At 45.8% G+C, this 26433-nt stretch overlaps 1 protein-coding gene across 1 annotated transcript in view; it reads left to right on the forward strand.

Moving 5' to 3' along the window:
• slc4a1ap (solute carrier family 4 member 1 adaptor protein) overlaps positions 1-26433 on the forward strand; it is a 185300-nt gene that overhangs the window by 50297 nt on the left and 108570 nt on the right. Inside the window, exons 5-6 of the mRNA XM_070885715.1 lie at positions 8279-8339; positions 22469-22608. Coding sequence (XP_070741816.1) covers positions 8279-8339; positions 22469-22608 — 201 coding nt within the window. The remainder of the gene's footprint in view (positions 1-8278; positions 8340-22468; positions 22609-26433) is intronic.

A 26433-nucleotide genomic window follows, 5' to 3' on the forward strand; every position in this document is an offset into this window, starting at 1 on the left:
AGGGATCTCATAAAAACATATAAAATTCTGACAGGACTGGACAGGTTAGGTGTAGGAAGAATGTTCCCGATGTTGGGGAAGTCCAGAACCAGGGGACACATTCTAAGGATAAGGGGCAAACCATTTAGGACTGAGATGAGGAGAAACTTCTTCACTCAGAGTTGTTAACCTGTGGAATTCTCTACCGCAGAGAGTTGTTGATGCCAGTTCATTGGATATATTCAAGAGGGAGTTAGATATCCCTTACGGCTAAAGGGATCAAGGGGTATGGAGAGAAAGCAGGAAAGGGGAACTGAGGTGAATGATCAGCCATGATCCTATTGACTGGTGGTGCAGGCTCGAAGGGCCGAATGGCATACTCCTGCACCTATTTTCTATGTTTCTAAATGCTGCCTTGATGTCAAGGGCAATCACTCTCGACTCACCTCTGCAATTGAGCTCTTTTGTCCATGTTTTGACCAAGTCTGTAATGAGCGGTGATGCGGAAGCCAAACTGAGCATCAGTGGGACGTTATTAGTGAGTAATTGCCGCTTAATAGCACTGTCGATGTCACCTTCCATCACTTGAGAGTAGACTGATGGGGTGGTAATTGGATGGATTGGATTGTCCTGTTTTTTGTGGACAGGACATATCTGGGCAGTCTTCTGCATTGTCGGATAGATGCCAGTGTTGTAGCTGTACTGGAACAGCTGGGCTAGAGCTGCGGCTAGTTCTGGAGCACAAGTCTTCATCACAACAGCCGGGATGTTGTCAGAGCCCCATAGCCTTTGCTGTATCCAGTGTGCTCAACCATTTCTTGATAATCATGCGGAGTGAATCGAATTGACTGAAGACTGGCTTTTGTGATAGTGGATGCTCCATATCGGCCTCCTCAGGAGGAGGCCGATATGGAGCATCCACTCGGCAGTTCTGGATGAGGATGGTTACAAATGATTCAGCCTAGTCTTTTGCACTCGCGTGCTGGGCTCCGCCATCTTTGAGGATGGGGTTGGGCCTTCACCTCCCGTTAGTTATTTCATGGTCCACCACCATTCGTGACTTGATGTGGCAGGACTGCAGAGCTTTGATCTGATCCGTTGATTATGGGATTGCTTAGCCCTGTATATAGCTTGCTTACTTATCATGTTTACCATGCATGTCTCTTGTGTTGCAGCTTCCCCAGGTTGGTACCTCATTTTTAGGTAAGCCTGGTGCTGCTCCTGGCATGCTCTTCTGCACTCCTCATTGAACCAGGGTTGGTCCCCTGGCTTGATGGTAATGATAAGTGAGGGATATACCGGGCCATGAGGCTACGGATTGTGGTGAAATACAATTCTGCTGCTGCTGATGGCCGACAGCGCCTTGTGGCTGCCCAGTTTTGAGCTGCTAGATCGGTTTTAAATCCAACCCATTCAGCACAGTGGTAGTGCCACACAACACGATGGAGGGTGCCCTCAGTATGAAGACAGGCTTTATCTCCACAATGACTGTGCAATGTCACTGCTACCAATGCTGTCATGGACAGATGCATCTGCGACAGTTAAATTGGTGAGGACAAGGTCAAGTCGGTTTTTCCCACGTGTTGGTTCTCTCACCATTTACCACAGGCCCAGTCTGGCAGCTGTGTCCTTCAGCGCACGGTCAGTAGTGGTGCTACCGAGCCAATCTTGTTGATGGACGTTGAGGTCCCCCACCGAGAGTATATTCTGTGCCCTTGTTACTCTCAATACTTCTGCCAAGTGGTCTTCAACATGGAACAGTACTGATATATAGCTGAGGGAGGGCTGTATGTGGTAATCAGCAGGAGCTTTCCTTGCCCATGCTTGACCTGAAGCCATGGACTTCATGGGGCCCGGAATCCATGTTGAGGACTCCCAGGGCCACTCCCCCCTGACTGTATGCCACGCCTCTGGTGGATCTGTCCTGCCGGTGGGGCATGACATACCCAGGGATGGTGATGGAGGAGTCTGGAATATTGACTGAAAGGTATGATTCTGTGAGCATGACTATGTCAGGCTGTTCATCCTGGCTCTCGCTTGTATTCTCAACTTGCCCCCTTTTTCTGCATCATCTTAATCTCTATCTCCTTTTTCATCCAGGGAGCTCTGGCTTTGATTGCCCTACCTTTCCCACCGATGGGAATGTACCTCGATTGTACCCAAACCATATCCTCTTTAAAGGCAGCCCATTGTTTGATTACGGTTTTGCCTGCCAATCTTTGATTCCAATTTACTCTGGCCAGATCCATTCTCAATCCACTGAAATATTTTTACTCTGGATTACTCTTTGTCCTTTTGTATCACTAATTTAAACCTTATGATACTATGATCACTGTTCTCTAAAGGTTCCCCTACTGACACTTGCTCCACTTGACATTACATAAAATAACATCGGATATACAGCACAGAAACAGGCCATTTGGCCCAACCAGTCCATACTCCAGTCGAGCCTCCTCCCATCTTTCCTCATCTATCAGCATAACCCTCTCTTCCCTTCGCCCTTGTGCTTATCTAGCCTCCCCCTAAATGCATCTATGCTATTCGCCTCAACCACTCCCTGTGGTAGCAAGTTCCACATTCTCACCACTCTCTGAGCAAAGAAGTTCCTCCTGAATTCCTTATTTGATTTCTTGGTGACTCTTACATTGATGGCCTCTAGTTTTGCTCTGCCCCACAAGTGGAAACACTCTGTCTATTCTATCAAAACCTTCATAATTTTACATAGGATCTACGACACAGAAACAGGCCATTTGGCCCAACCAGAACATGCCGGCGTTTATGCTCCATTCGAACTTCCTCCCGTCTTTCCTCATCTAAATCTATCAGCCTAACTCTCTATTCCCTTCTCCCTCATATGCTTGTCCAGCCTCCCCTTAAACGCATCTGTACTATTCGCTTCAACCATTCCCTGTGGTAGCGAGTTCCACATTCTCACCACACTCTGGGTAAAGAAGATTCTTCTGAATTCCCTATTGGATTTCTTGGTGACTATCTTGTATTAATGGTCTCTAGTTATGCTCTTCCCTACAAGTGGAAACATTCTCTCTCTATCCACTATCAAAACCTTTCATAATTTTAAAGATCCCTATTAGGTCACCTTCAGCCTTTTTTCAAGAGAAAAGAGACGCAGCCTGTTCATCCTTTCCTGATGTGTATAACCTCACATTTCTGGTATCATCCTCTGAAATCTTCTCTGCACCCTCTCCAGTGCCTCTATATCCTTTTTATAATATGGTGACCAGAACTGTACGCAGTACTCCAAGTGTGGTCTAACCAAGTTTCGATACAGGTTTAGCATAACTTCCCTACTTTTCAATTCTATACCTCGAGAAATAAACCCTTGTGCTTGGTTTGCTTTTTTTACAGCCTTGCTAACCTGTATCGCAACTTTTAATAATTTGCGTATTTGTACTCCGAGATCCCTTTGTTCCTTTACCCCATCTCGACTCTCACCCTCCAAGTAATAAGTGACCTCCCTATTGTTTCCACCAAAATGTAATACCTCACATTTATCTGTGTTGAACTTCATTTGCCAATTATATGCCCATTCTGCAAGTTTATTAATGTCCTCCTATAATTTGTTGCAGTCCTCCTCAGTATTGACTTTCGACCCCAATTTGGTGTCAACCACAAATTTAGAAATTGTGTTTTTGATTCCAACGTCTAAATGGTTAATATAAATTGTGAACAACAATGGTCCCAGCACTGATCCTTGTGTAACACCATCGTTGCCACTGTGAATAGCTACCCTTTACCCGTACTCTCTGCTTTCTTTCTTGAAGCCAGCTAACTATCCATTTTGCTACTTGTCCCCTGACGCCGCATTCTCTGACTTGTTCGTCAGTCTATTATGTGGTACCTTATCAAAGGCCTTTTGAAAATCTAAATAAATTGCATCTACTCCATTAGCATTGTCTATTCTCTCTGTTACCTCTTCAAAAAATTCATTGAGGTTGGTAACTCAAGACTTTCCCTTTTGAAATCCATGATGACTATTCATTATTATATTTTTGGTTTCTCGATGTTCTATTTTCTCCTTTAGTAGGGATTCCATTATTTTTTGTAGCACCGATGTTAAGTTGACTGGTGTATAATTCCCTGGATATGTTCTATCCCTCTTAAATATAGATATTATGATTGCTATCCAACAGTCCTCTGGCACTATATCTTTTTCTAATTAATTATTAGATATGTGTAGTAATGCCACTACTATCTCTTCCCTAGATTCTTTTAAAATGCGTGGATGTAATCCATCCGGGCCAGGGATTGTATCCTCTTTGAGTTTGGTTAGTTTATTTAATATAGCCCCTCTTTTTATTTTAAATGAACTTTTCTTATTACTAATCTCATCATTCAATGGCATGTCCACCTGTTCTATCTCCCTGATAAATATTGAAGCAAAATAATTATTTAATATTTCTGCCATCTCTCGATCGTTGCCTGTGGTATTATCCTGTCTACCATTTAATGGCCCTATTCCCATCCCAACCTTCCTTTTTTATTGATGTGCCTGTAAAATATTTTACAATTTTGTTTTATGTTTCTTGATAATTTAATTTTATAGTTCCTCTTTGCCTTCCTAATTGTTTTTTTGACTTCTCCACTAATCTTTCCGTATTCTCCCTTATACACTCCCCTGCTATCTATGTACGTAATGTATGCATCTTTCCTTATCCTCAAATTGTTCCGTATGGCTTTATTCATCCATGGAGTCTCATTAGTGATTAGTTTGTTCTTTCCTTTTAGCAGAATATAGTGTTCCTGCACTCTGTTGAACACTGTTTTAAATGTTTCCCATTGCTGTTCTCCATCGTTTCTTGCCAATATTGTTGCCCATTTTTTTCCCCCAAGTTCTATGACCCATCTCATTCCCCAGAACCAGATCCAGCAATGCCTCCTACCTCATTGGGCTGGAAACATACTGATCAAGAAGGTTCTCCTGAACACACTTCAGAAATTCTTCCCCTTCTCCGCCCTATTCCTATCCCAGTCTACATTAGGATAATTGAAGTCCCCCATTATCACTACTCTATAGTTCTTACTCCTCTTTATAATTTCCCTGCAAATTTGCTCCTCTATATCCTTCCTACTAGTTGGTGGCCTATAGAATATATCTGGTAGTGTAATGGCACCTCTATTATTTCTTAACTCTAACCCAATAGATTCTGTTCTTGACCCCTCCAGGACATCCTCTCTCTCCAGCACTGTAATATTCTCCCTAATCAATACTGCCACCCCACCTCCTTTCTTTCCTTCCCTATCTTTCCTGAACATCTTATATCCAGGACTATTTAGTGCCCAACCCTGCCCTTTTTTTAGCCAGGTCTCCGTTATTGCTACGACCTCAAATTCTTATGTTTCCGTTTGTGCCTGCAGCTCACCAGTCTTATTTATCACGCTTTGTGCATTTACACACATGCATCCACTGTAAATCTATCTTCGACCTTCTTGTATTCTCTCTTGGTCTGACCCTACCTAATACCGTGCTCTTTCTTATTCTAGTGCTATCTGTCTCTCCCAATCCTTTGTGAACCTTGTTTCTCCTTTCTGATACTACATCCTCGTGCCTAACCCTGTCAAATTATTTTAAACCATCCCTAACAGCACTAGCAAACCCACCCATGAGGATATTGGTCCCGGCTCTGTTGAGGTGCAACCTATCTGGCCTATACAGGTCCCACCTCCCTCAACACCGGTCCCAATGTCCCAGGAATCTAAAAACCTCCCTCCTGCACCATCCCTCCAATCACTCATTCATCTGCTCTAACCTCCTATTTCGATTTACAGTAACACGTGGCACCAGGAGCAATCTGGAGATTACTACCTTTTGAGGTCCTGCTTATTAATCTTTCTCCTAGCTCCCTAAAATCTGCTTGTTGGACCTCATCCTTCTTTTTAACCTATGTAGCTGATACCGATATGGACCATGACTCTGTCTGCTCACTCTCCCCCCTCAGAATGTTCTGCAGCTGCTCAGTGACATCTTGACCCAGGCACCAAGGAGGCAACATACCATCCTGGAACCACTGATGCGGCCACGGAAATGCCTGTCTGTTTCCCTAACTATTGAATCCCCCTCTCCCTATTGCTTTCCCGATCTTCCTCCTCTCCCCCGTACAGCTGAGCCACTCGTGATGCCGTGGACTTGGCTCTGGCTGTACTCCCCAGAGGAACTATCGCCCTCACCAGTATGTAGAACTGAATACCAGTTAGAGAGTGAGATGCACTCGGGGGACTTTTGCACCACCTGCCTGTTCCTCCTTGATAGTTACCCATTCCCTCTCTGCCTGCAGACTCTTAAGCTGCGGGGTGACCACCTCCTGAAACGTGCTATCCACGAAGCTCTCAGTCTCACAGATGTGCCAGCCGCTGCTCAAGCTCCGAAACCCAGAGTTCGAGCTCCTCCAGCTGACCACACTTACTGTACATGTGGCTGTCCAGGACACGGGAATCATGCTGGAGTTCCCACATGACACATTCCACGGGACTGAAGTGCCTTCCCATGTCTCTGTTTAATAGACTATTAATTAACTTAACAGAAATAAACCAAGACTCAAAAAAAAAAGCACCAGCTCCTCACCAGTCAGCTCTTTCCCTTGTGCTGATGTTACTTTAGTTTTTTTTACCTCACTCCCTGATGCTCTTGCTCCCTGCGTGCTCTCGGGCCTACCTTTATCTCCGACCACTATTCTCGCACATTGACATCCAGGAGGCTCTAGATTTGGGAGTCCCACCTCATGTTCATTCCTAAATCAGATGGCTGTGGCTTCATGCCCCACTTAGGCGTCAAGTACATAATTTAGCACACTAGGAGAGAGAGACCGACTTTCCGCTGAAACATTAAACTGAGGATTGTTGACTGAGTTGGTGCTTCAGGTGGACATCAATGACTCTGTGACCCAAATTAAAATGAGCAGTGAGATTCCCCCCAGTGTCCTGACCAATATATCCCCCTCCACCAAAACAATACCATCTTGCATTTATATTGCGCCTTTATTGTAGAAAGCATCCCCAACAGATAAAGGAATGAAGACATGCTGAGAAAGTTAGAAGAGGTGATAGAAAGCTTGGTTTTATAGCTGGTGAGAGAAATGGAGAAGCAAAGGGAGTTTGGGGAGTTTGCGAAAGTATGCCAAGGTGGTTGAAAGCTGTACCACGAATGGTGGGATGCACAAGGTGGGTGATAGAAATCTGGAACTCTCTTCCCCCGCCTCCAGAAGGCTGAGAGTGCTGGGACAATTGGAGCTTTTAAGATTGAGATAGATAGATTTTTCTTCGCTAAGAGTGTCGAGGGATATGGTGCAAAGATATGAAAATGGAGTTGAGGTGCACATTAGCCATGATCGAATTAGCCTGCTCGTGGCGGAGCAGGCCCGAGGGGCTGAATGGTCTACTCCTGTTACTAACACTCCTAAGTTCCTAAAAGGACAAAATTTGAAGACAGTAGAGTGTGCTAGAGGCAGATGTGTACGGGTGAAGCAAGGCCATGGAGAAATTACAGATGACGATGAGGATTTTAAGTTCAATGCAATATGAATACAGGGAACTAGTGTAGGTCAGTGAGAATGGGGCTGCTGAGCAAGCAGAATTTAGTGTGGGACAAGATATAGGCAGCTGAGCTTTGGATCAGTTGGAGTTTATGAAGGGTGCAGGATGGGAGGCCGGCAAAGGGAGTATTGGAGAAATTGAGTGTAAAGGTGACAAAAACATGGATCTAGGTTTCAGCAGCAGTGAGGCTGAGGTATGGGAGGAGCAGGCAGTGTTGCAGGAGAAGTGAGCAGTCTTGGCAATGGCTATGAAGCTTTGCTCTCGGTCAAATAGAATGGCAGCGTTTTACTCTGCTTCGTCTATAAACAAGTGAACAGGGAGGGTGATGTCGTTGATGGGAAGAGTGTGGAGTTCATGGTGGGGCCTGAAAAACAACGGCTTTGGTCTTTCCGATGTTCAATTGGTGCACATTTTGACATCTGCAATTTGATGTTGGTCAGGCAATTTGACATCACAGTTGTGGGATCAAGGGAACACCATTAAATCAACATGTTAACTGATCATTATCTTGTTGTCATGTGTTGGATCTTGCTGTGTGCACAATGTCTGACAGGATTTTGTACATAATAGTCGCTCCACTTAATTCTGTTTGGGGTGCTTGTATGTCATTTCTGAGAGTTACGATGTAGCGCTTTGTAACTACAAGTCATCTTTCCTGCTCATGTCATGTAAATTATGTAGCTGTATTGTTTAATTAACATCGTAAAATCAGAATTTCAAAACATCTGGTCCATTTCATTTTTTTTTGCAGGCGAGGAGCTGGAATATGAGTATGATGAGCGTGGCTCTGGTAATTGGGTCTGTAGAGTCAGGTATAGTAGATTTTATCTCAAAAAAGTAAATATTATTAAAGACACTGACTTTGAGTTCTGACTTCATTAAATTCTAATGGAATAAAATGTTGTTCCCTGGCTTCTTTAACCATGTCTATAGATGTTATACTTTCCTTTATTTGTCATCCTTCCTCCATGGGGGCAGACAGGAGGCAGTTGCACACGAGTCTAATATCCAGCATTCACACTGAGTAACCATCACGAGCAGAAACTCAGCTGTGGCTCAGTGGGTAGCACTCTCGCCTCTGTGTCAGAAGGTTGTGGGTTGCAGTCCCGTTCCAGAGACTTGAGCACAAAAATCTAAGTTGACGTTCCAGTGCAGTGCTGAGGGAATGCCGTCTTTCAGATGAGGTGTTAAGCTGAGGCGCTGCCTGCTCTCTTGGGTGGGCGTAAAAGATCCCATGGCTACTATTTCGAAGACGAGCAGGGGAGTTCTTCCAGGTATCCTGGCCAATATTTATCCCTCAATCAACATCACTAAAAACATGATCTGGTCATTATCACATTGCTGTTTGTAGGAGCTTGCTGTACGCAAATTGACTGCCGCATTTCCTACATTACACTTCAAAAGTATGTCATTGGCTGTAAAACATGGGATGTTCGGTGGATGTGAAAGGGCTATAGAAATGCAAGTCTATTTTTTCTAATTGTCCACCTCCTCCTCCAAACCCTTCCCTTCACCCTTTCACTGGTGCAAAGATGCTAAAATCAATTGTCGTGCCCCTACCTCAATCCGAGCTAAGGTCAGTCAACTCTGACCAAGGCTCGGAGTTCGAATCTTCCTGCTCAGTATGGCTCAGTTCCCCACAAGGCATTGCATTGCCCTGTGATTTTCTTAACTAGTCTGAATGCTTCTTCTTTTGCACATTAGACCATGTTTTGAGTGTGAATATCTGGCCTTTGACAGCTCTTTTCAACTGTTGGGATCAGAGTGACAATTAACTTGTGGCACCGGGGATTCCGAAACTGGGGTCCATTCGAGCATTATTTTTGGGAGCCCAGAATTGGAGCCAAAATTGAGAAAATGTTGGCGCCCCAACATGATCTCCACCCGAGCTGTTTTTATCACGTGCTGTGAAATGTGATCGAGTATTTACTAAATGTGCTCATGGCAGAAAGCTGAAATTTGTGCCAAACATTAGCCAGACTGTCAAGTATGGCTAATGTGGATTCATTGGGCCCAAATTTCAACTGGATTTGCTCCTATTTTTTGGAGTATCCTAGAAATTCTCCACATTTAGTTTGCTCCAGTTCTAGTGAGTTAGTTTAGTTTCGTTTTAGTTCAGTTTTTTTTTCCAAAAGGGGGCGTGTCCAGCCACTTATGCCTGTTTTGCAAGTTTGAACTGTGAAAAGTTACTCCAAACTAAATTAGAACGGAACAAGCGCCCATTTTTATACGCCAGGAAAAACCTTGTGTAGAGTTAAGAAATCAGCGCAGCTAGCCAGAGATGAGGGGCGGGGGAGAAGGGAAGAGAGAGCACTAAACACCTTCACTTTTTAAAAATAAAGGACCATCAATCAATAAATCAATGAATAAAAAATTTAAAATCAATAAAGCAATAAATAAGAAATTAAAAGTTCTTACCTCACCTAGCCGTTCGGGAGCACTGGGAGCCCTCCAGCAGCGCACACAGCAGCAAGCACACGCAGCCCATACACGCAGGCAGCAAGCAGCGGCAGGCCACTCGGCCAGGGATAGGGTCGTGAGCACAGCCGGGAGGGGGAGAGGGGACAACATTAAACAGACGAGCCTGCCCAGGTCCCATCCTACTCGAGTCTTTCCCCCAATCTCTTTGCTTTCCTGCTATCCCCACCCCTCCGAACATCTCCGAGACAGTCCCAAGGAACACTCAATAGCCTCAGTCAGTGAGAGCATAGAAACATAGAAAATAGGTGCTGGAGTAGGCCATTCGGCCCTTCGAGCCTGCACCGCCATTTAATGAGTTCATGGCTGAACATGCAACTTCAGTACCCCATTCCTGCTTTCTCGCCATATCACTTGATCCCCCTAGTAGTAAGGACTTCATCTAACTCCTTTTTGAATATATTTAGTGAATTGGCCTCAACAACTTTCTGTGGTAAAGAATTCCACAGGTTCACCACTCTCTGGGTGAAGAAGTTTCTCCTCATCTCGGTCCTAAATGCCTTACCCCTTATCCTTAGACTGTGACCCCTGGTTCTGGACTTCACCAACATTGGGAACATTCTTCCTGCATCTAACCTGTCTAAATCCGTCAGAATTTTAAACGTTTCGATGAGGTCCCCTCTCATTCTTCTGAACTCCAGTGAATACAAGCCCAGTTGATCCAGTCTTTCTTGATATGTCAGTCCCACCATCCCGGGAATCAGTCTGGTGAATCTTCGCTGCACTCCCTCAATAGCAAGAATGTCCTTCCTCAAGTTAGGAGACCAAAACTGTACACAATACTCCAGGTGTGGCCTCGCCAAAGCCCTGTACAACTGTAGTAACACCTCCCTGCCCATTTACTCAAATCCCCTCGCTATGGAGGCCAACATGCCATTTGCTTTCTTAACCGCCTGCTGTACCTGCATGCCAACCTTCAATGACTGATGTACCATGACACCCAGGTCTCGTTGCACCTCCCCTTTTCCTAATCTGTCACCAATCAGATAATAGTCTGTCTCTCTGTTTTTACCACCAAAGTGGATAACCTCACATTTATCCACATTATACTTCATCTGCCATGCATTTGCCCACTCACCTAACCTATCCAAGTTACTCTGCAGCCTCCTCGCAGCTCACACTGCCACCCAACTTAGTGCCATCCGCAAATTTAGAGATACTACATTTAATCCCCTCGTCTAAATCATTAATGTACAGTGTAAACAGCTGGGGCCCCAGCACAGAACCTTGCGGTACCCCACTAGTCACTGCCTGCCATTCTGAAAAGTATCCATTTTCTCCTCCTCCTCGATCCTGCTCTGCCATTCAATCGACATCTTCCTTCTTGATGGTCACTTTTGCCAGCTCCTTCTCCCTTGTTTGCCGTCTCAAGGTCTGAGCTCCTACTCCTCCGCATAGTCGGTCACCCGCTCCAGGAGCCCATTCGGCCAGGGTTAGGGGTGGCATGCTTCAGGCCCCTCCCACACAGCCTGCAGCACACACACACAGAATCTGGGGGCCAGGAGCTACTGCGCACGTGCACAGACTCCACTACACACGCGCGCAACTGCCGGCAGTCTTTTAGGCGCAGGGCTGTAGCTCCGTTCCCCGCTGTTGCTGCTATGCTGCGCGGAGGCCTCATGGAAGTCGAGAATAGCAAGGTAAGAAACAGGCGCGCTTTTTATTCCAGGAAATCAGCGGATCCCTCAGAGGTGCGCTGTTCTAATCCTCAACTAAAACTTGGGCCCTTTGTTTGTAGCGTCTAATTGAATGGTGAGCTGTACATGGGTGCTGGGACATGTAGCAGGATCTGAAGCTCATGGCTGCACTTAACCTTTTTACATTTGATAGTGACAAGTGCTACCACAGAGTATGTTAGTTTTCTAAAGATGTGTCTCGAAAGAAAAATCAGTGGAGAATCGCCTGCATGTTATGGTGGCATCTTATAAGAACATAAGAATTAGGAGAGGAGTAGGCCATACAGCCCCTCGATCCTGCTCTGCCATTCAATGTGATCATGGCTGATCTTCTACCTCAACTCCATTTACCCGCCCTATCCCCATATCCCTTGATTCCCTTATGTTCTTTACAGTTTGTTTCTAAATGATTCCTTGTCTATGATACAATGAAAATAGCTAATCAAAGGCAACTTCCCCTTGCCCAAAACAAAGTATAAATTAGTTGAAAGTTTGACCTGAATCCTGCATTATCTTTTCTGCGTGCATTATAAACTAGGGTAGCCATATATCTGCAGGAGCAGACAAGCTCATATTAGAAATGGGGATAACTGCTGCTGCAGAAGTGACATGAAGCAGTAGCAGAACATTTGGAAAAGCAAAATTCGGTCAGGCAGAGTCAGCATGGATTTATGAAGGGGAAGTCATGTTTGACAAATTTGCTGGAGTTCTTCAAGGATGCAACGAACAGGGTGGATGTGGTGTATTTGGACTTCTAGAAGACATTTGACAAGGTGCCACATAAAAGGATACTGCACAAGATAAAAGTTCATGAGGTTGGCGGTAATATATTAGCATGGATAGAGGATTGGCTAACTAACAGAAAACAGGGAGTCGGGATAAATGGTTCATTCTCTGGTTGGCAACCAGTAACTAGTGGGGTGCCGCTGGGATCAGTGGTGGGACCCCAACTATTTGCAAATCTGTATTAATGACTTGGAAGAAGGGACTGAGTGTAACGTAGCCAAGTTTGCTGGAGATACAAAGATGGGAGGTAAAGCAACGTGTGAGGAGGACACAAAAAATCTGCAAAAGGAAATAGACAGGCTAAGTGAGTGGGCAAAAATTTGGCAGATGGAGTATAATGTTGGAAAGTGTGAGGTCATGCACTTTGGCAGAAAAAAATCAAAGAGCAAGTTATTATTTAAATGGAGAAAGATTGCAAAGTGCCGCAGTACAGCAGGACCTGGAGGTACTTGTGCATGAAATGCAAAAGGAGAGTATGCAGGTACGGCAAGTGATCAGTAAGGCCAATGGTATCTTGGCCTTTATTGCAAAGGGAATGGAGTATAAACGCAGGGAAGTCTTGCTACAGCTATACAAGGTTTTGGTGAGGCCACACCTGGAGTATGTGTGCAGTTTTGGTTTCCATATTTACAAAAGGATATACTTGCTTTGGAGGCAGTTCAGAGAAGGTTTACTCGGTTGATACTGGGGATGAGGGGGTTGACTTATGAGGAAAGGTTGAGTAGGTTGGGCCTCTACTCATTGGAATTCAGAAGAATAAGAGGTAATCTTATCAAAACATATAAGATTATGAGGGGGCTTGACACAGGTGGATGCAAAGAGAATGTTTGCAATGATGGGGGAGACTAGAACTAGAGGGCATGATCTTAGAATAAGGGGCCGCCCATTTAAAACAGAGATGAGGAGAAATTTCTTCTCAGAGGGTTGTAAATCTGTGGAATTCGCTGCCTCAGAGAGCTGTGGAAGCTGGGACATTGAATAAATTTAAGACCGAAATAGACAGTTTCTTAAAAGATAAGGGGTTATGGGGAGCGGGCAGGGAAGTGGAGCTGAGTCCATGATTAGATCAGCCATGATATTATTGAATGGCGGAGCAGGCTCGAGGGGCCGTATGGCCTACTCCTGTTCCTATTTCTTATGTTCTTATGAGGAAGCATTTTTTAAACCACGAGTTGTTGCGATCTGGAATGCATTGCTTGAAAGGGTGCTTGAAGCAGATTCAATAATAACTTTCAAAAAACAATTGGATAAATACTTGAAGGGAAAAAATGTAAACATTTAATTAAAAAAAAATAAATGTAATCTGCATTGAAATCTGGGTGGGGCAGGGGAGAACTGAGTCAGTAGTTTAAATGATTTGTTTTTTCCTGGGAGCACGGTTACGGTTTTATGCCCCTGGCGTTCAGAGAGATTTTGGTGTCATTGTACAGGAGAGTTAGCATGCAGGTACAGCAAGCAATTAAGAAAGCAAATGGTATGTTGACCTTTATTACAAGAGGATTTGAGTATAAGAGTAAAGACGTCTTTCTGCAATTATATAGGGCCCTGGTGAGACCGCACCAGGAGTATTGTGTACAGTTTTGGTTTCCTTGTCTGCAAAAAGACATACATGCCTTAGAGGCAGTTCGCTAGATTGATTCCTGGGATGAGAGGGTTGTCTTCTAAGGAGAGATTGAGCAGATTGCGACTTTACTCTCTGGAATTTAGAAGAATGAGAGGAGATATTATTGAAACATATAAGATTCTGAGGGGGATGGACAGGGTAGATGCAGAGAGATTTGTTTCCCCTGGCTGGAGAGTCTAAGGGATCAAAAATTCGGTTGCTACCGCCAGCTAATACCGCCTAAGTGAGGCGGCAACGGGCCGTGAATGGCTCGGCGGCGGAGGTGCTGCTTGATGGGAAATTCGGTTGTCCTTTTTCAAGGGTGTAAAGATTTGCCGCCCACCGACTACCGCCGTGAAAATCCTGATGTCTGTACACGTGCAATGCCTCCTTGGCGGCAGTCTCGCCAAATTCACTTTTACCGCCTCACTTACCGGCTAGCGGGAACACGCCACAAAAAGTTGGTAATCACAAGTTGAGGTAACGGCGGGCCACAGAGGTCACGGCCAGTGCTGCATTTTCTCCTCAGAGTGCTTCGGTGTTGGTGTGCTGCGACTACTCAGCTTCACACCGAGCATTTCGCAAATATTGGTGCCTTTAAGGTCAGATCCATTGGCGACTAGCACATCGCGGCTGCCTTCTGCAACTTAATGAGGGAAGTGATGGCACACCACGTTTTCCTGCGGCGAAGTCTTGAAAGGCACCATCTACAGAGACGGCTTACTGCCGGTGTGGGTCCACGTCAGAGGAAAGGCCTCAGACCTCGGGGCAGGAGGCCGGACAGACGCAGGGTTTACTGTGCACATTATTCTTGCCTAGATATGTCCGAGGAGCAATGCATCAGAAGGCTGCGGTTCCACAAGGAGGTGATCACTGAGCTCTGCCACCGTTTGCACACAGACCTCAAAGGTGACATCGGCACCAGGACCTCGCTGTCAGTGGCAGTGAAAGTGACAGTTGCCCTCAACTTTGATGCTACCAGATCCTTCCAGATTCCTGTAGGCGATATATGCAACATCTTGCATTGCTGCATCCGCCAGGTGACCGACGCTCTCTACTGCCAACGCATGGACTACTTAAAATTCACCATGTCCAGGGAGGGCCAGGATGAGCGCTCCTGTGGCTTCGCCAGGATAGTGGGTTTCTCCATGGTCCAGGGGGCCACTGATTGTACGCCTGTGGCACTGTGGACCCAGCCTCACCTGGCCAGCCTATTCACATGGCGATCTGCTGAAGACATCGCGCCCCACCCTCCAAGTCTCCGTGTATATAAATGGCAAGACAAAATTGTTACAATTTTTTAAAAAATCATTTGCGACAAAAACCATAGTTGCGGTAAAGAAGCACTAAAGGATGCCACCATCCACAGCAAACAATAATTGAAACCAGACTGCTAGAAACATTATCACCTACATCTACGTGCAACTATTCACATTAGTTCATAACGGAACATGGACAGCATCTCTGGCCGCTATCACACAATTCTTTATTGGCTCTATTTGCATGAGTTCATATTCGAACAAGGTCACCATGTCTGGCCACTAGCGCACACGTATTTAGTAGCTCTTTCTCAGTGCTTTCCCACCTCTTCCTGGCTCCCCCCCTGTCCCCAGCTCCCAGGCCGACTGCTCCTCCTCAATGGGGTCATAGTGCCTGCAGCAAGGCTGGTAGTAGGTCGCTGTGTTGGCGTCGCTACCACAGCTGATGGCTTAGCAGGATGTTCCTCACCAGCTCAGGCCCTGGAAGGCCCAGCTGTGGACTGCATCACCTCAGCATGGATGGCAGCACTCTGTGGTGGATGGGTTGCAGGGAGCGGCACGGTCAAGGACAGAATGATGTCATCCTGAGAGACATGTTGCTACTCCCCTGGGGCAGAGCCTCAGCATCTGAAACTATCTGGCTGAGCACAGATTGCTGCCATGCTTCGCCAATGTTAGTTCCCCGTGCAACTGATGGGGCCCAGGCACGATGGCAGCGGTCAGTGCCTGCGTGGATTCAAGTTGGCTCTGCATCCGCAAAGTTGGCAGACCGCAACTGCAGCACTCCACAGTGCTGATTGATGCCGCCACGCACTGACGACATGACAGTCTGCAGGCCTACCACAGCGTCGGCCTACTGCCCAATGGCTACTGCCATGTCAGCCAGAGCCTGTGCCACTATGTCTGGGACCCCATGATCACTTGAAGCATCCAACATCTATTGGTATCTACCAAGGATGGACTCAATGGGCTGCTGAGTCAGTAATGCAATGGTTGCGGCGGATTCTTCCATCCTCACAGCTAGTGCATCGACACTCTCGGGCACCCTTGACAATACTACTTCTTCTTGGGCAATCCCTCGGAGTCGAGGATGACTTGCTTCCACACTAAAAGTGAGTTCTCAGGTGACTGATGAGTCCGATGCGGAACCTACAGTCTCTGTCACAGGTGGGGCAAACGGTGGTTGAAGGAACGGGTGGGTGGGGGGCCTGGGTTGCTGCACGCTCCTTCTGCTGTTTACGCTTGGCTTCAGCTTGCTCCCAGTGAAGAGACTAGAGGTGTTCGACACCTTCCCGGATGCTTTTCCTCCACTTTAGACGGTCATGGGCCAGGGATTCCCAGGTGTCGGTGGGGATGTTTCACTTTTTCAAGGAGGCTTTGAGGGTGTCCTTGAAGCGTTTCCTCTGCCCACCTGGGGCTCGATTGCCATGTCGGAGCTCCGAACAGAATGCTTGTTTTGGGAGTCTCGTATCAGGCATGCAGACGATGTGGCCCACCCAACGGAGCTGATCGAGCGTTGTCAGTGCTTTGATGCTGGGGATGTTGGACTGATCGAGAACACTGATGTTGGTGCGCCTATCCTGCCAATGGATTTGCAGGATCTTGCGGAGGCAGTGTTGGTGGTACTTCTCCAGTACTTTGAGTTGCCTGCTGTACTTAGTCCAAGTCTCTGAAGCATTTAGGAGGACAGGTATCACTACTGCTCTGTAGACCATGAGCTTGGTGCTGGGTTTGAGGTCCTGGTCTTCAAACACTCTCTTCCTCAGGTGACCGAAGGCTGCACTGGCACACTGAAGGCAGTGTTGGACTTTGTCATCGACGTCTGCCCTTGTTGACAGTAGGTTCCCAAGGTATGGAAAATGGTCCACGTTGTCCAAGGCCTTGACGTGGATTTTGATGATCGGGGAGCAGTGCTGCATGGTAGGGGCAGGTTGATAGAGGAACTTTGTCTTGCGGATGTTTAGTGTAAGGCCCATGCTCTCGTACGCTTCGGTGACATAAGAACATAAGAACATAAGAATTAGGAACAGGAGTAGGCCATCTAGCCCCTCAAGCCTGCTCCGCCATTCAAAAAGATCACGGCTGATCTGGCCGTGGACTCAGCTCCACTTACCCGCCCGCTCCCCATACCCCTTAATTCCCTTATTGGTTAAAAATCTATCTATCTGTGATTTGAATACATTCAATGAGCTCGCCTCAACTGCTTCCTTGGGCAGAGAATTCCACAGATTCACAACCCTCTGGGAGAAGAAATTCCTTCTCAACTCTGTTTTAAATTGGCTCCCCCATATTTTGAGGCTGTGCCCCCGAGTTCTAGTCTCCCCGACCAGTGGAAACAACCTCTCTGCCTCTATCTTGTCTATCCCTTTCATTATTTTAAATGTTTCGAGAAGATCACCCCTCATCCTTCTGAACTCCGACGAGTAAAGACCCAGTCTACTCAATCTATCATCATAAGGTAACCCCCTCATCTCCGGAATCAGCCTAGTGAATCGTCTCTGTACCCCCTCCGAGGCTAGTATATCCTTCCTTAAGTAAGGTCACCAAAACTGCACGCAGTACTCCAGGTGCGGCCTCACCAATACCCTGTACAGTTGCAGCAGGACCTCCCTGCTTTTGTACTCCATCCCTCTCGCAATGAAGGCCAACATTCCATTCGCCTTCCTGATTACCTGCTGCACCTGCAAACTAACTTTTTGGGATTCATGCACAAGGACCCCCAGGTCCCTCTGCACCGCAGCATGTTGTAATTTCTCCCCATTCAAATAATATTCCCTTTTACTGATTTGTTTCCCAAGGTGGATGACCTCACATTTTCCGACATTGTATTCCATCTGCCAAACCTTAGCCCATTCACTTAACCTATCTAAATCTCTTTGCAGCCTCTCTGTGTCCTCTACACAACCCGCTTTTCCACTAATCTTTGTGTCAAACTGCAAATTTTGTTACACTGCTCTCTGTCCTCTCTTCCAAGTCATGTATGTATATTGTAAAGAGTTGTGGTCCCAGCACCGATCCCTGTGGCACACCACTAACCATCGATTTCCAACCCGAAAAGGACCCATTTATCCTGACTCTCTGCTTTCTGTTAGCCAGCCAATTCTCGATCTATGCTAATACATTTCCTCTGACTCCGCGTATCTTTATCTTCTGCAGTAACCTTTTGTGTGGCACCTTATCGAATGCCTTTTGGAAATCTAAATACACCACATCCATCGGTACACCTCTATCCACTGTGCTCGTTATATCCTCAAAGAATTCCAGTAAATTAGTTAAACATGATTTCCCCTTCATGAATCCATGTTGCGTCTGCTTGATTGCACTATTCCTATCTCGATGTCCTGCTATTTCTTCCTTAATGATGGCTTCAAGCATTTTCCCCACTACAGATGTTAAACTAACCAGCCTATAGTTACCTGCCTTTTGTCTGCCCCCTTTTTAAACAGAGGCGTTACATTAGCTGCTTTCCAATCCGCTGATACCTTCCCAGAGTCTAGAGAATTTTGGTAGATTATAACGAATGCATCTGCTATAACTTCCGCCATCTCTTTTAATACCCTGGGATGCATTTCATCAGGACATGGGGACTTGTCTACCTTGTGTCCCATTAGCCTATCCAGCACTACCTCCCGAGTGATAATGATTGTCTCAAGGTCCTCCCTTCCCACATTCCCGTGACCAGCAATTTTTGGCATGTTTTTGTGTCTTCCACTCTGAAGACTGAAGCAAAATAATTGTTTATGGTCTCAGCCATTTCCACATTTCCCATTATTAAATCCCCCTTCTCATCTTCTAAGGGGACCAACATTTACTTTAGTCACTCTTTTCCGTTTTATATATCTGTAAAAGCTTTTACTATCTGTTTTTATGTTTTGCGTAAGTTTACTTTCGTAATCTATCTTTCCTTTCTTTATTGTTTTCTTAGTCATTCTTTGCTATCGTTTAAAATTTTCCCAATCTTCTAGTTTCCCACTAACCTTGGCCACCTTATACGCATTGGTTTTTAATTTGATACTCTCCTTTATTTTCTTGGTTATCCCTTTTCTTACTGCCCTTTTTCACTGGAATATAATTTTGTTGAGCACTATGAAAGAGCTCCTTAAAAGTCCTCCACTGTTCCTCAATTGTGCCACCGTTTAGTCTGTGTTCCCAGTCTACTTTAGCTAACTGTGTCCTCATCCCACTGTCGTCCCCTTTGTTTAAGTATAGTATGCTCGTTTGAGACACTACTTCCTCACCCTCAATCTGTATTACAAATTCAACCATACTGTGATCACTCATTCCGAGAGAATCTTTTACTAGGCGATTGTTTATTATTCCTGTCTCATTACACAGGACCGGATCTAAGATAGCTTGCTCCCTTGTAGGTTCTGTAACATACTGTTCTAAGAAACAATCCCGTATGCATTCTATGAATTCCTCCTCCAGGCTACCCCGTGCGATTTGATTTGACCAATCAATATGTAGGTTAAAATTCCCCATGATTACTGCCGTTCCTTTTTCACATGCCTCTATTATTCCCTTGATTATTGTCCGCCTCACCGTGAAGTTATTATTTGGGGGCCTATAAACTACGCCCACCAGTGACTTTTTCCCCTTACTATCTCTAATCTCCACCCACAATGATTCAACATTTTGTTCATTAGAGCCAATATCATCTCTCACAACTGCCCTGATATCATTCTTTATTAACAGAGCTACCCCACCTCCTTTCCCTTCTTGTCTATCCTTCCGATTTGTCAGATACCCCTGCATGTTTAATTACCAGTCTTGGCCACCCTGCAACCATGTTTCTGTAATGGCCACCAAATCATACCCATTTGTAATGATTTGTGCCGTCAACTCATTTACTTTATTTCGAATGCTGCGTGCGTTTAGGTAGAGTGTTTTAATACTAGTTTTTAAACCATGATTTTTAGTTTTGACCCCTCCTGCAGCCCCTTTATATTCAAACATATTGTCCCTTCCCATCACCTTGTGGTTTACACTTACCCCAGTGCTACTCTGCTCTGTTGCCTCCTGCCTTTTGCATTCTCTCTTGGGGTCCTGTTCATCTGCGCTCTCACCCACTCTAACTAGCTCAGAGCCCTTTCCTGGATTCCGAATACTCCTTGCATTGAGGCACCGAGCTTTCAGGCTTGCCTTTTTATTACACTTTGACCCTTTAGAATTTTGCTGTAATTGGCCCTTTCTGTTTTTTGCCTTGGGTTTCTCTGCCCTCCACTTTTACTCATCTCCTTTCTGTCTTTTGCTTCTGTCTCCATTTTGTTTCCCTCTGTCTCCCTGCCTTGATGATGCACCCAGCAGATCACTGTGCATCTGCAATGACTGTCTTGAGAGATCCTCTAATTTGGGGTCATCATCAACTGCTGAGCATCACTCAGGCACGCACTCATCCTCCGGGGAACTGAACTCCTGCTTTCCCCTCCCCTGTGGCATTGCTGCAGGCCACTGTGTCCCAGAGCCTCACCCACCTCCATCTCCCCAACCACGCCTTCCACAAAAAAGCTGCTCCTCTGTCACGTCCAGAGAGGTGTCCTCCACCTCCTCGTCCTCTCCACCGTCACCTGCAGTGGAAGACTGACGTGTAGGTTCCTGGCCGTCTGAGTCATCATCTGAAAACACAAAGCCAGCAAAGAGTGGTAACATGCAGGGGAGGGGGCCACACTGGGAAAGGCGGTCGGAAATGCCAGTCTCGTGGAACGTGGTGAAGAATTGTGGTGTCCAGGCTAAGTGACCTGCTGGAGGCTGCAAAGGAATTCAACATACCGTCACTGTCCCGAGGGGGCTCGGCCTGACCCACCGCTACTGCACCCACTCGTGTGCCCTTCAGGGCAGATACACGTTGCATCTGCCATCTTCACCCTGTGAGAGGGCGTAGGAAGGGAAGCTACGCACAAGGCGGTGCCGTGCCCAATCACCACCTGAATTGAATGCAGGTGGCGGCAGTATGTCTGTGGCGCAGTTACAAATGATGATTGCCGTCTGGATGTTGCCGCATCACTTGCAGCCCCGCTTACCGCCTCCAGAGTAGTGTGCAACGCCTGACTTAACACTGCAATCCCCTTTTCAGGCGGTAAAACTAAATTTCGCGGTTGGAGGAGGCAACTGCCGCCTGGCATTGAAATCCACATTCAGACGGTGACACCGCTTCAAAAACGGAGTCACTGAATTTCAACACCTAAAGCCAGGGGGCATAGTCTCAGGGTTAGGGGTCGGCCATTTAAGACCGAGATGAGGAATTTCTTCACTCCGAGGGTTGTGAATCTTTGGAATTCTATACCCGAAAGGGCTGTGGATGCTCAGTCGTTGAGGAGTATATTAAAGGATGTCATACAACACTTTTTGGAGTCTCATCATCATCATAGGCAGTCCCTCGAAACAAGGATGACTTGCTTCCACGCCAAAAAAGGATGAGTTCACGGGTTTTTCAATGAAGGACCTAATATTCCAGGTCCTGAACTAAATCCTGCAGGGTGGAAGATGCCTGTGCGTGGATTTTTTTAACTTGGGACGGCCGTTGCACACCAGCCACCACAGGGGCTTGACAGAGCTAGGTCTTGGTCCAGTGGCAAGGATTACCCAGGACGACTGGAGACCTGCTCTGCTGCACGGACCTAGTCTGCATACATATCACAGTAAGGGCAGGCCCGTGCTGCCCCTGGGTCCTCGCTTCTTCTGGCCCCGAACTCACACCTCTCCTGGGCCCCGATCACGTCCCTCTACAATCTCTCACTGCTCCTTCGCCCCGATCTCGTCGCTCCTGCTGTATCTGCCCACGCTCCAATCACCGACCTGGACCTTGATGATGTCCCTCTTCACTTCCATCGCCCTCCTGCACCAGCTCGAGCTGTACTCCCAGAACTCAATGACAGGCGAAGTTGCATTTCATGTGGATGTGTGACTGCCATTGCAGTCTAGAGGAATCGAGGAACACGGGGATCAGGCGGGAAAGTGGAGTTGAAGTTGAAGATCAGCCATGATCTTATTGAATGGTGGCGCAGGCTTGAGGGGCCATATGGCCTACTCCAGCTCCTAATTCTTATGCTCTTGTATCCCAATTTGTTGCCTACCTGTTTTTATAGGTACTAGTGCAGTGCGAGCTGTCGTGTTAAGTAACAGTCTCTCTCGTTGTTTAGGTTACCAGTGAATGATGCGCAAGGAAGAGAGCTTGTTGCGGAGATAACACACACTGGCAAAAAGAAAGAAGCCATGGTTCAATGTTCATTGGAGGCCTGCAGGATACTGGATGCCAGAGGGGTTCTGCGCCTGGAGGCAGGTTAGTACCACCCATGCCATTCTCTCCCATTCAGTTTCTAGCGGGACGTTGTGTTTTAAAATGATCTAAAAATAAATCCTATTAACGAAGAATTAAGAATTACAATCTGTGGTCTCAATTGGCACACTTGGGGCTTCCTTTATGTGTGGAGAAAGTATTGCCATCCTTCCTCGCCATCGGAGAGCTACTTTGGAGATGAGGTGGGCAAGGTCTCCTCTGGTGCACTGGTGGTGCCCTCGAAGAAGGACACGTGCCGCATGGTTCCTCTCCAAATCGAGGCTATCTTGAGAGGAGCAATCAGTCAGACCAGAGACTAAGCGGGAAAGCGTGTCAAAAATTAAATCTGCTGGCCATCTTAATTGCTTGATATATCTCAAAAGTAGGCAACATTTCAGATTTAATTAGGACTGAATGAATTGCCAAAGGGGCACCCATAAAATGAATTGAGACAGAATTGAGATGAATTATGTACAAGTTATTAGGGCAGCCTTCGTTGCCAACATAGCTAAAGCATTTTAACCAAACAGTCTTAATCCTTGTATTGATTTAGTAATTGGGAGTTCAACATTGATGCTCAGCGACATAGAATTTTACAGTACAGATGGAGGCTATTATACCAATCATGCCTGTGCCAGCACGAGCAATTCAAAACTAATCCCACTGTTCTTTCCCATAGCCCTATTTTTTCCTTTGTTTCAAGTATTTATCCACTTTTCCTTTTAAAGATGCAATGCTTTCTGCTTTGATTACTCCCTGTGGCAAAGCATTCCATGCTCCAACAACACACTGCATAAATACATTTCTTCTAACTTCTTTCCTCACCCACTTAGTGATCATTTTAAATTGATGATCCCTTGTCACTGACTCTCCAACCAGAGGAACTAGTCTTTCCCAATTCACTATCAAGCCTTCATAATTTTTTAAATCTCTAAATTTCCTCTTAGCTTTCTCTGCTCCAGTGAATGTTTTCACTGATGGGGGAGACTAGAACAAGGGGACATAATCTTAGTTTTAAATGGGCGGCCCCTTATTCTGAGATGAGGAGAAATTTCTTCTCTGAGGGTTGTAAATCTGTGGAATTCGCTGCCTCAGAGAGCTGTGGAAGCTGGGTCATTGTATTAATTTAGGACAGATAGACAGTTTCTTAACCAATTAGGAATAAGTGGTTATGGGGAGCGGGCAGGGAAGTGGACCTGAGTCCATGATCGGATCAGCCATGATTGTATTAAATGGAGGAGCAGGCCCGAGGGGCCGTATGACCTATCCTCCTATTTGTTATGTTCTTATGTTCAAAACACTCTTGCGTATCTCGAGGCTCTCCTCATTTCCTAATTTCCCATTCCTGCCATCATCCTGGTCATTTGCCGCTGTACGGTCTCTGGCTTTAATGTACTTTCTGTAACAAAACTGCACATAGTACGCTGTGGCCTAAGGAATGTTTTATACAAATTCATCATCACTTCTGCCCTCTTGGACACTCTGCCCCTATTTATAAAACTCAGTAATCTACTGGCCTTAACATGGCTTTTTCAAGTTACGCTTGCGTTTTCAGGGAATTAGGTATTTGAACTCTCTGTTCCTGCATACCCTTCAGTGTCTTTCTCAGAGGTATTTCTGCTTATCCTCTTTTTTTGGATCTCCCCTCTCTATTTGCAACCACCGAGGCGGGTGGGAAGTGGCTTTGTTCCCACATATCTGCGAGTGACCCTCTGAAAACCTGAGGTGTAGGAGAGGGGATCAGGGTGACTGTCCCTCCGATTTATTAATATTTTTCTCTGTCCCCACTTCCTCGCAGTGGAGAATTATCTGGCCTCCACTTGGCGCCCCTCACGGTAAATTGTTGTGTAGAGGATTAAGAGCTCAAATCCACGTCCTACTATTCCTTAGTGTAGTAAATCTTAGTAGATTTAAGAAAGTTTTCTTTGCTTTGTCTTTCGGGCAATATTGGCTGGCGCTCAGTTTCTCTTATTCATCTCAAACAGAAAAGTTTACACAAGCTAAGTCTTGGACAAGCGGTAAATAATTTATTAGAGTAGTCTGTCTCGGTAGCGTAATGAACTGAAGTTTAGTCTTGGGAGCATCATATCATTCTTTGCTTCTCTTCTTAAAGTTGAAGCAATAGTAGTGGTTTGCTTTAAAGAGGCTTCAAGTTACAATTGGTTCCCTTCATTTGTGTGCAGTCCACATGAATATCCCTTTGCATCCAGCAGTTTTAAATATTTGAAGAGTTATCTTGCACACTGCTTCCCTTGGATTGCTCGTGAGACAACTAGAATATTTGGTAGGAAGGAGTTCAAATGAACTGAATACACAAGTCTGGATACTGCTACCTTGTGCAACTGAATAAAAGCGATTCTATTTTCTTGTTTCAACACTTGGATCCTGCTATATCACTGGGCAGACAGTAAATTACGTCTGTATGTGTTTGTGGTTTTAAACTTGAATGCACAGAGCAGTAATTTATTCTGCTAGTGCAGTGGACACAGACTATTAAACACGTTTGTGTTCAACAGTCTCTTTACCTGCACCATTTATTCTGGTGCCAACACTGATGAATCTTATTTATGTTTCACTTCATACTGGCTATTGTCTCCCTTTTATTCAGCTGTGGCTTGAGCTAAAAATTTAGGAGACAGCATGAGAGAAACTTGGACTGAGCGAAACTTTAGCGGATGAAACGAGTGAGTCACGATTCAGGTGGTTTGGGCATGTAAACGGAATGGTGAAAACCGTATACATTCCTATGTAGAGATATCAAGGCCAAAACAAAGACCACACAAACACCAGTTAAACTGTATCAGAGTGGGGGCAAGTAATTTTCTTTATGGAAGTTGTCTGTCTTGCATCTGATAGCAAAGATTGAAGTGGTTTTATTCATTCATCACGCATGCACCCATCCTGTGGGAGGCGGTGATTCAAGGAATGACTTAGTTTGCTGTGATTTGATGCAGGGTTGTGCTGACCAGGTTAATTCCCATTCTCTACTGTGTCAGCATAGAGGAGGTTAACTGAAGGCCAAGCACTTCCTAACTGAAACGAAAAAATGAGAGGGCTAGTCCTCCCAGGCCACATGCACATCTGCGAACATCTGGCTAAGGAGCAGGAGAGGCGCAGGCTCCAGTCTTTTCTTTTTGGCCAGTGTTGGGGTATAAAAAGTACATATCTGAGACTGCATCTACCAGTAATTCCTAACTTTGTTCTCTGTTAAAGTCACTGTGCTCCAAAAACAGTTAGCTGTGTAACTTCTTTGAGACAGTTTGACTGTGTAATAAAGCGCTGCATCAAGGCAAGCGATTTTAACGGCCTTTGGCCACGATTGCATTCAGGCTCTTCCGAGGAGAGTTGAAAGCTATTCTACAAGGATTTTGGAGAGGGAAGTGTCTCCCCCTATTGGCCGTAATCCAAACTGAAATTAAAATCAATTAAGCAGTCCAATCAGTGGACCTCTAATGATACTGGTCGTAAGTCACAGTGCATGATTTTATTCCACTCCGAAGTGGGACCTGCGCGATTCATTTGCAGTTAAGTCGTTCAGCCGTGCACACTTAAGAACATAAGAAATAGGAGCAGGAGTAGGCCCTCCTGCCCTTCGAGCCTGCTCCGCCATTCAATAAGATCATGGCTGATCATCGACCTCAACTCCACTTTCCCACCCGATTTCCATATTCTTCATTCCCCCAGACTCCAAAAATCTATATTCAGAGACTCATCCTCTGAGTGAAGAAATTCCTCCTCATCTCTGTCTTAAATGACTTGCCCCTTATCCTGAGACTGTGCCCCCCAGTTCTAGACACTCCAGCCAGGGCAAACAACCTCTCAGCATCT

Source organism: Pristiophorus japonicus, chromosome 7, assembly GCF_044704955.1.
Source record: "Pristiophorus japonicus isolate sPriJap1 chromosome 7, sPriJap1.hap1, whole genome shotgun sequence".
NCBI classification, from domain to species: Eukaryota; Metazoa; Chordata; class Chondrichthyes; family Pristiophoridae; genus Pristiophorus; species Pristiophorus japonicus.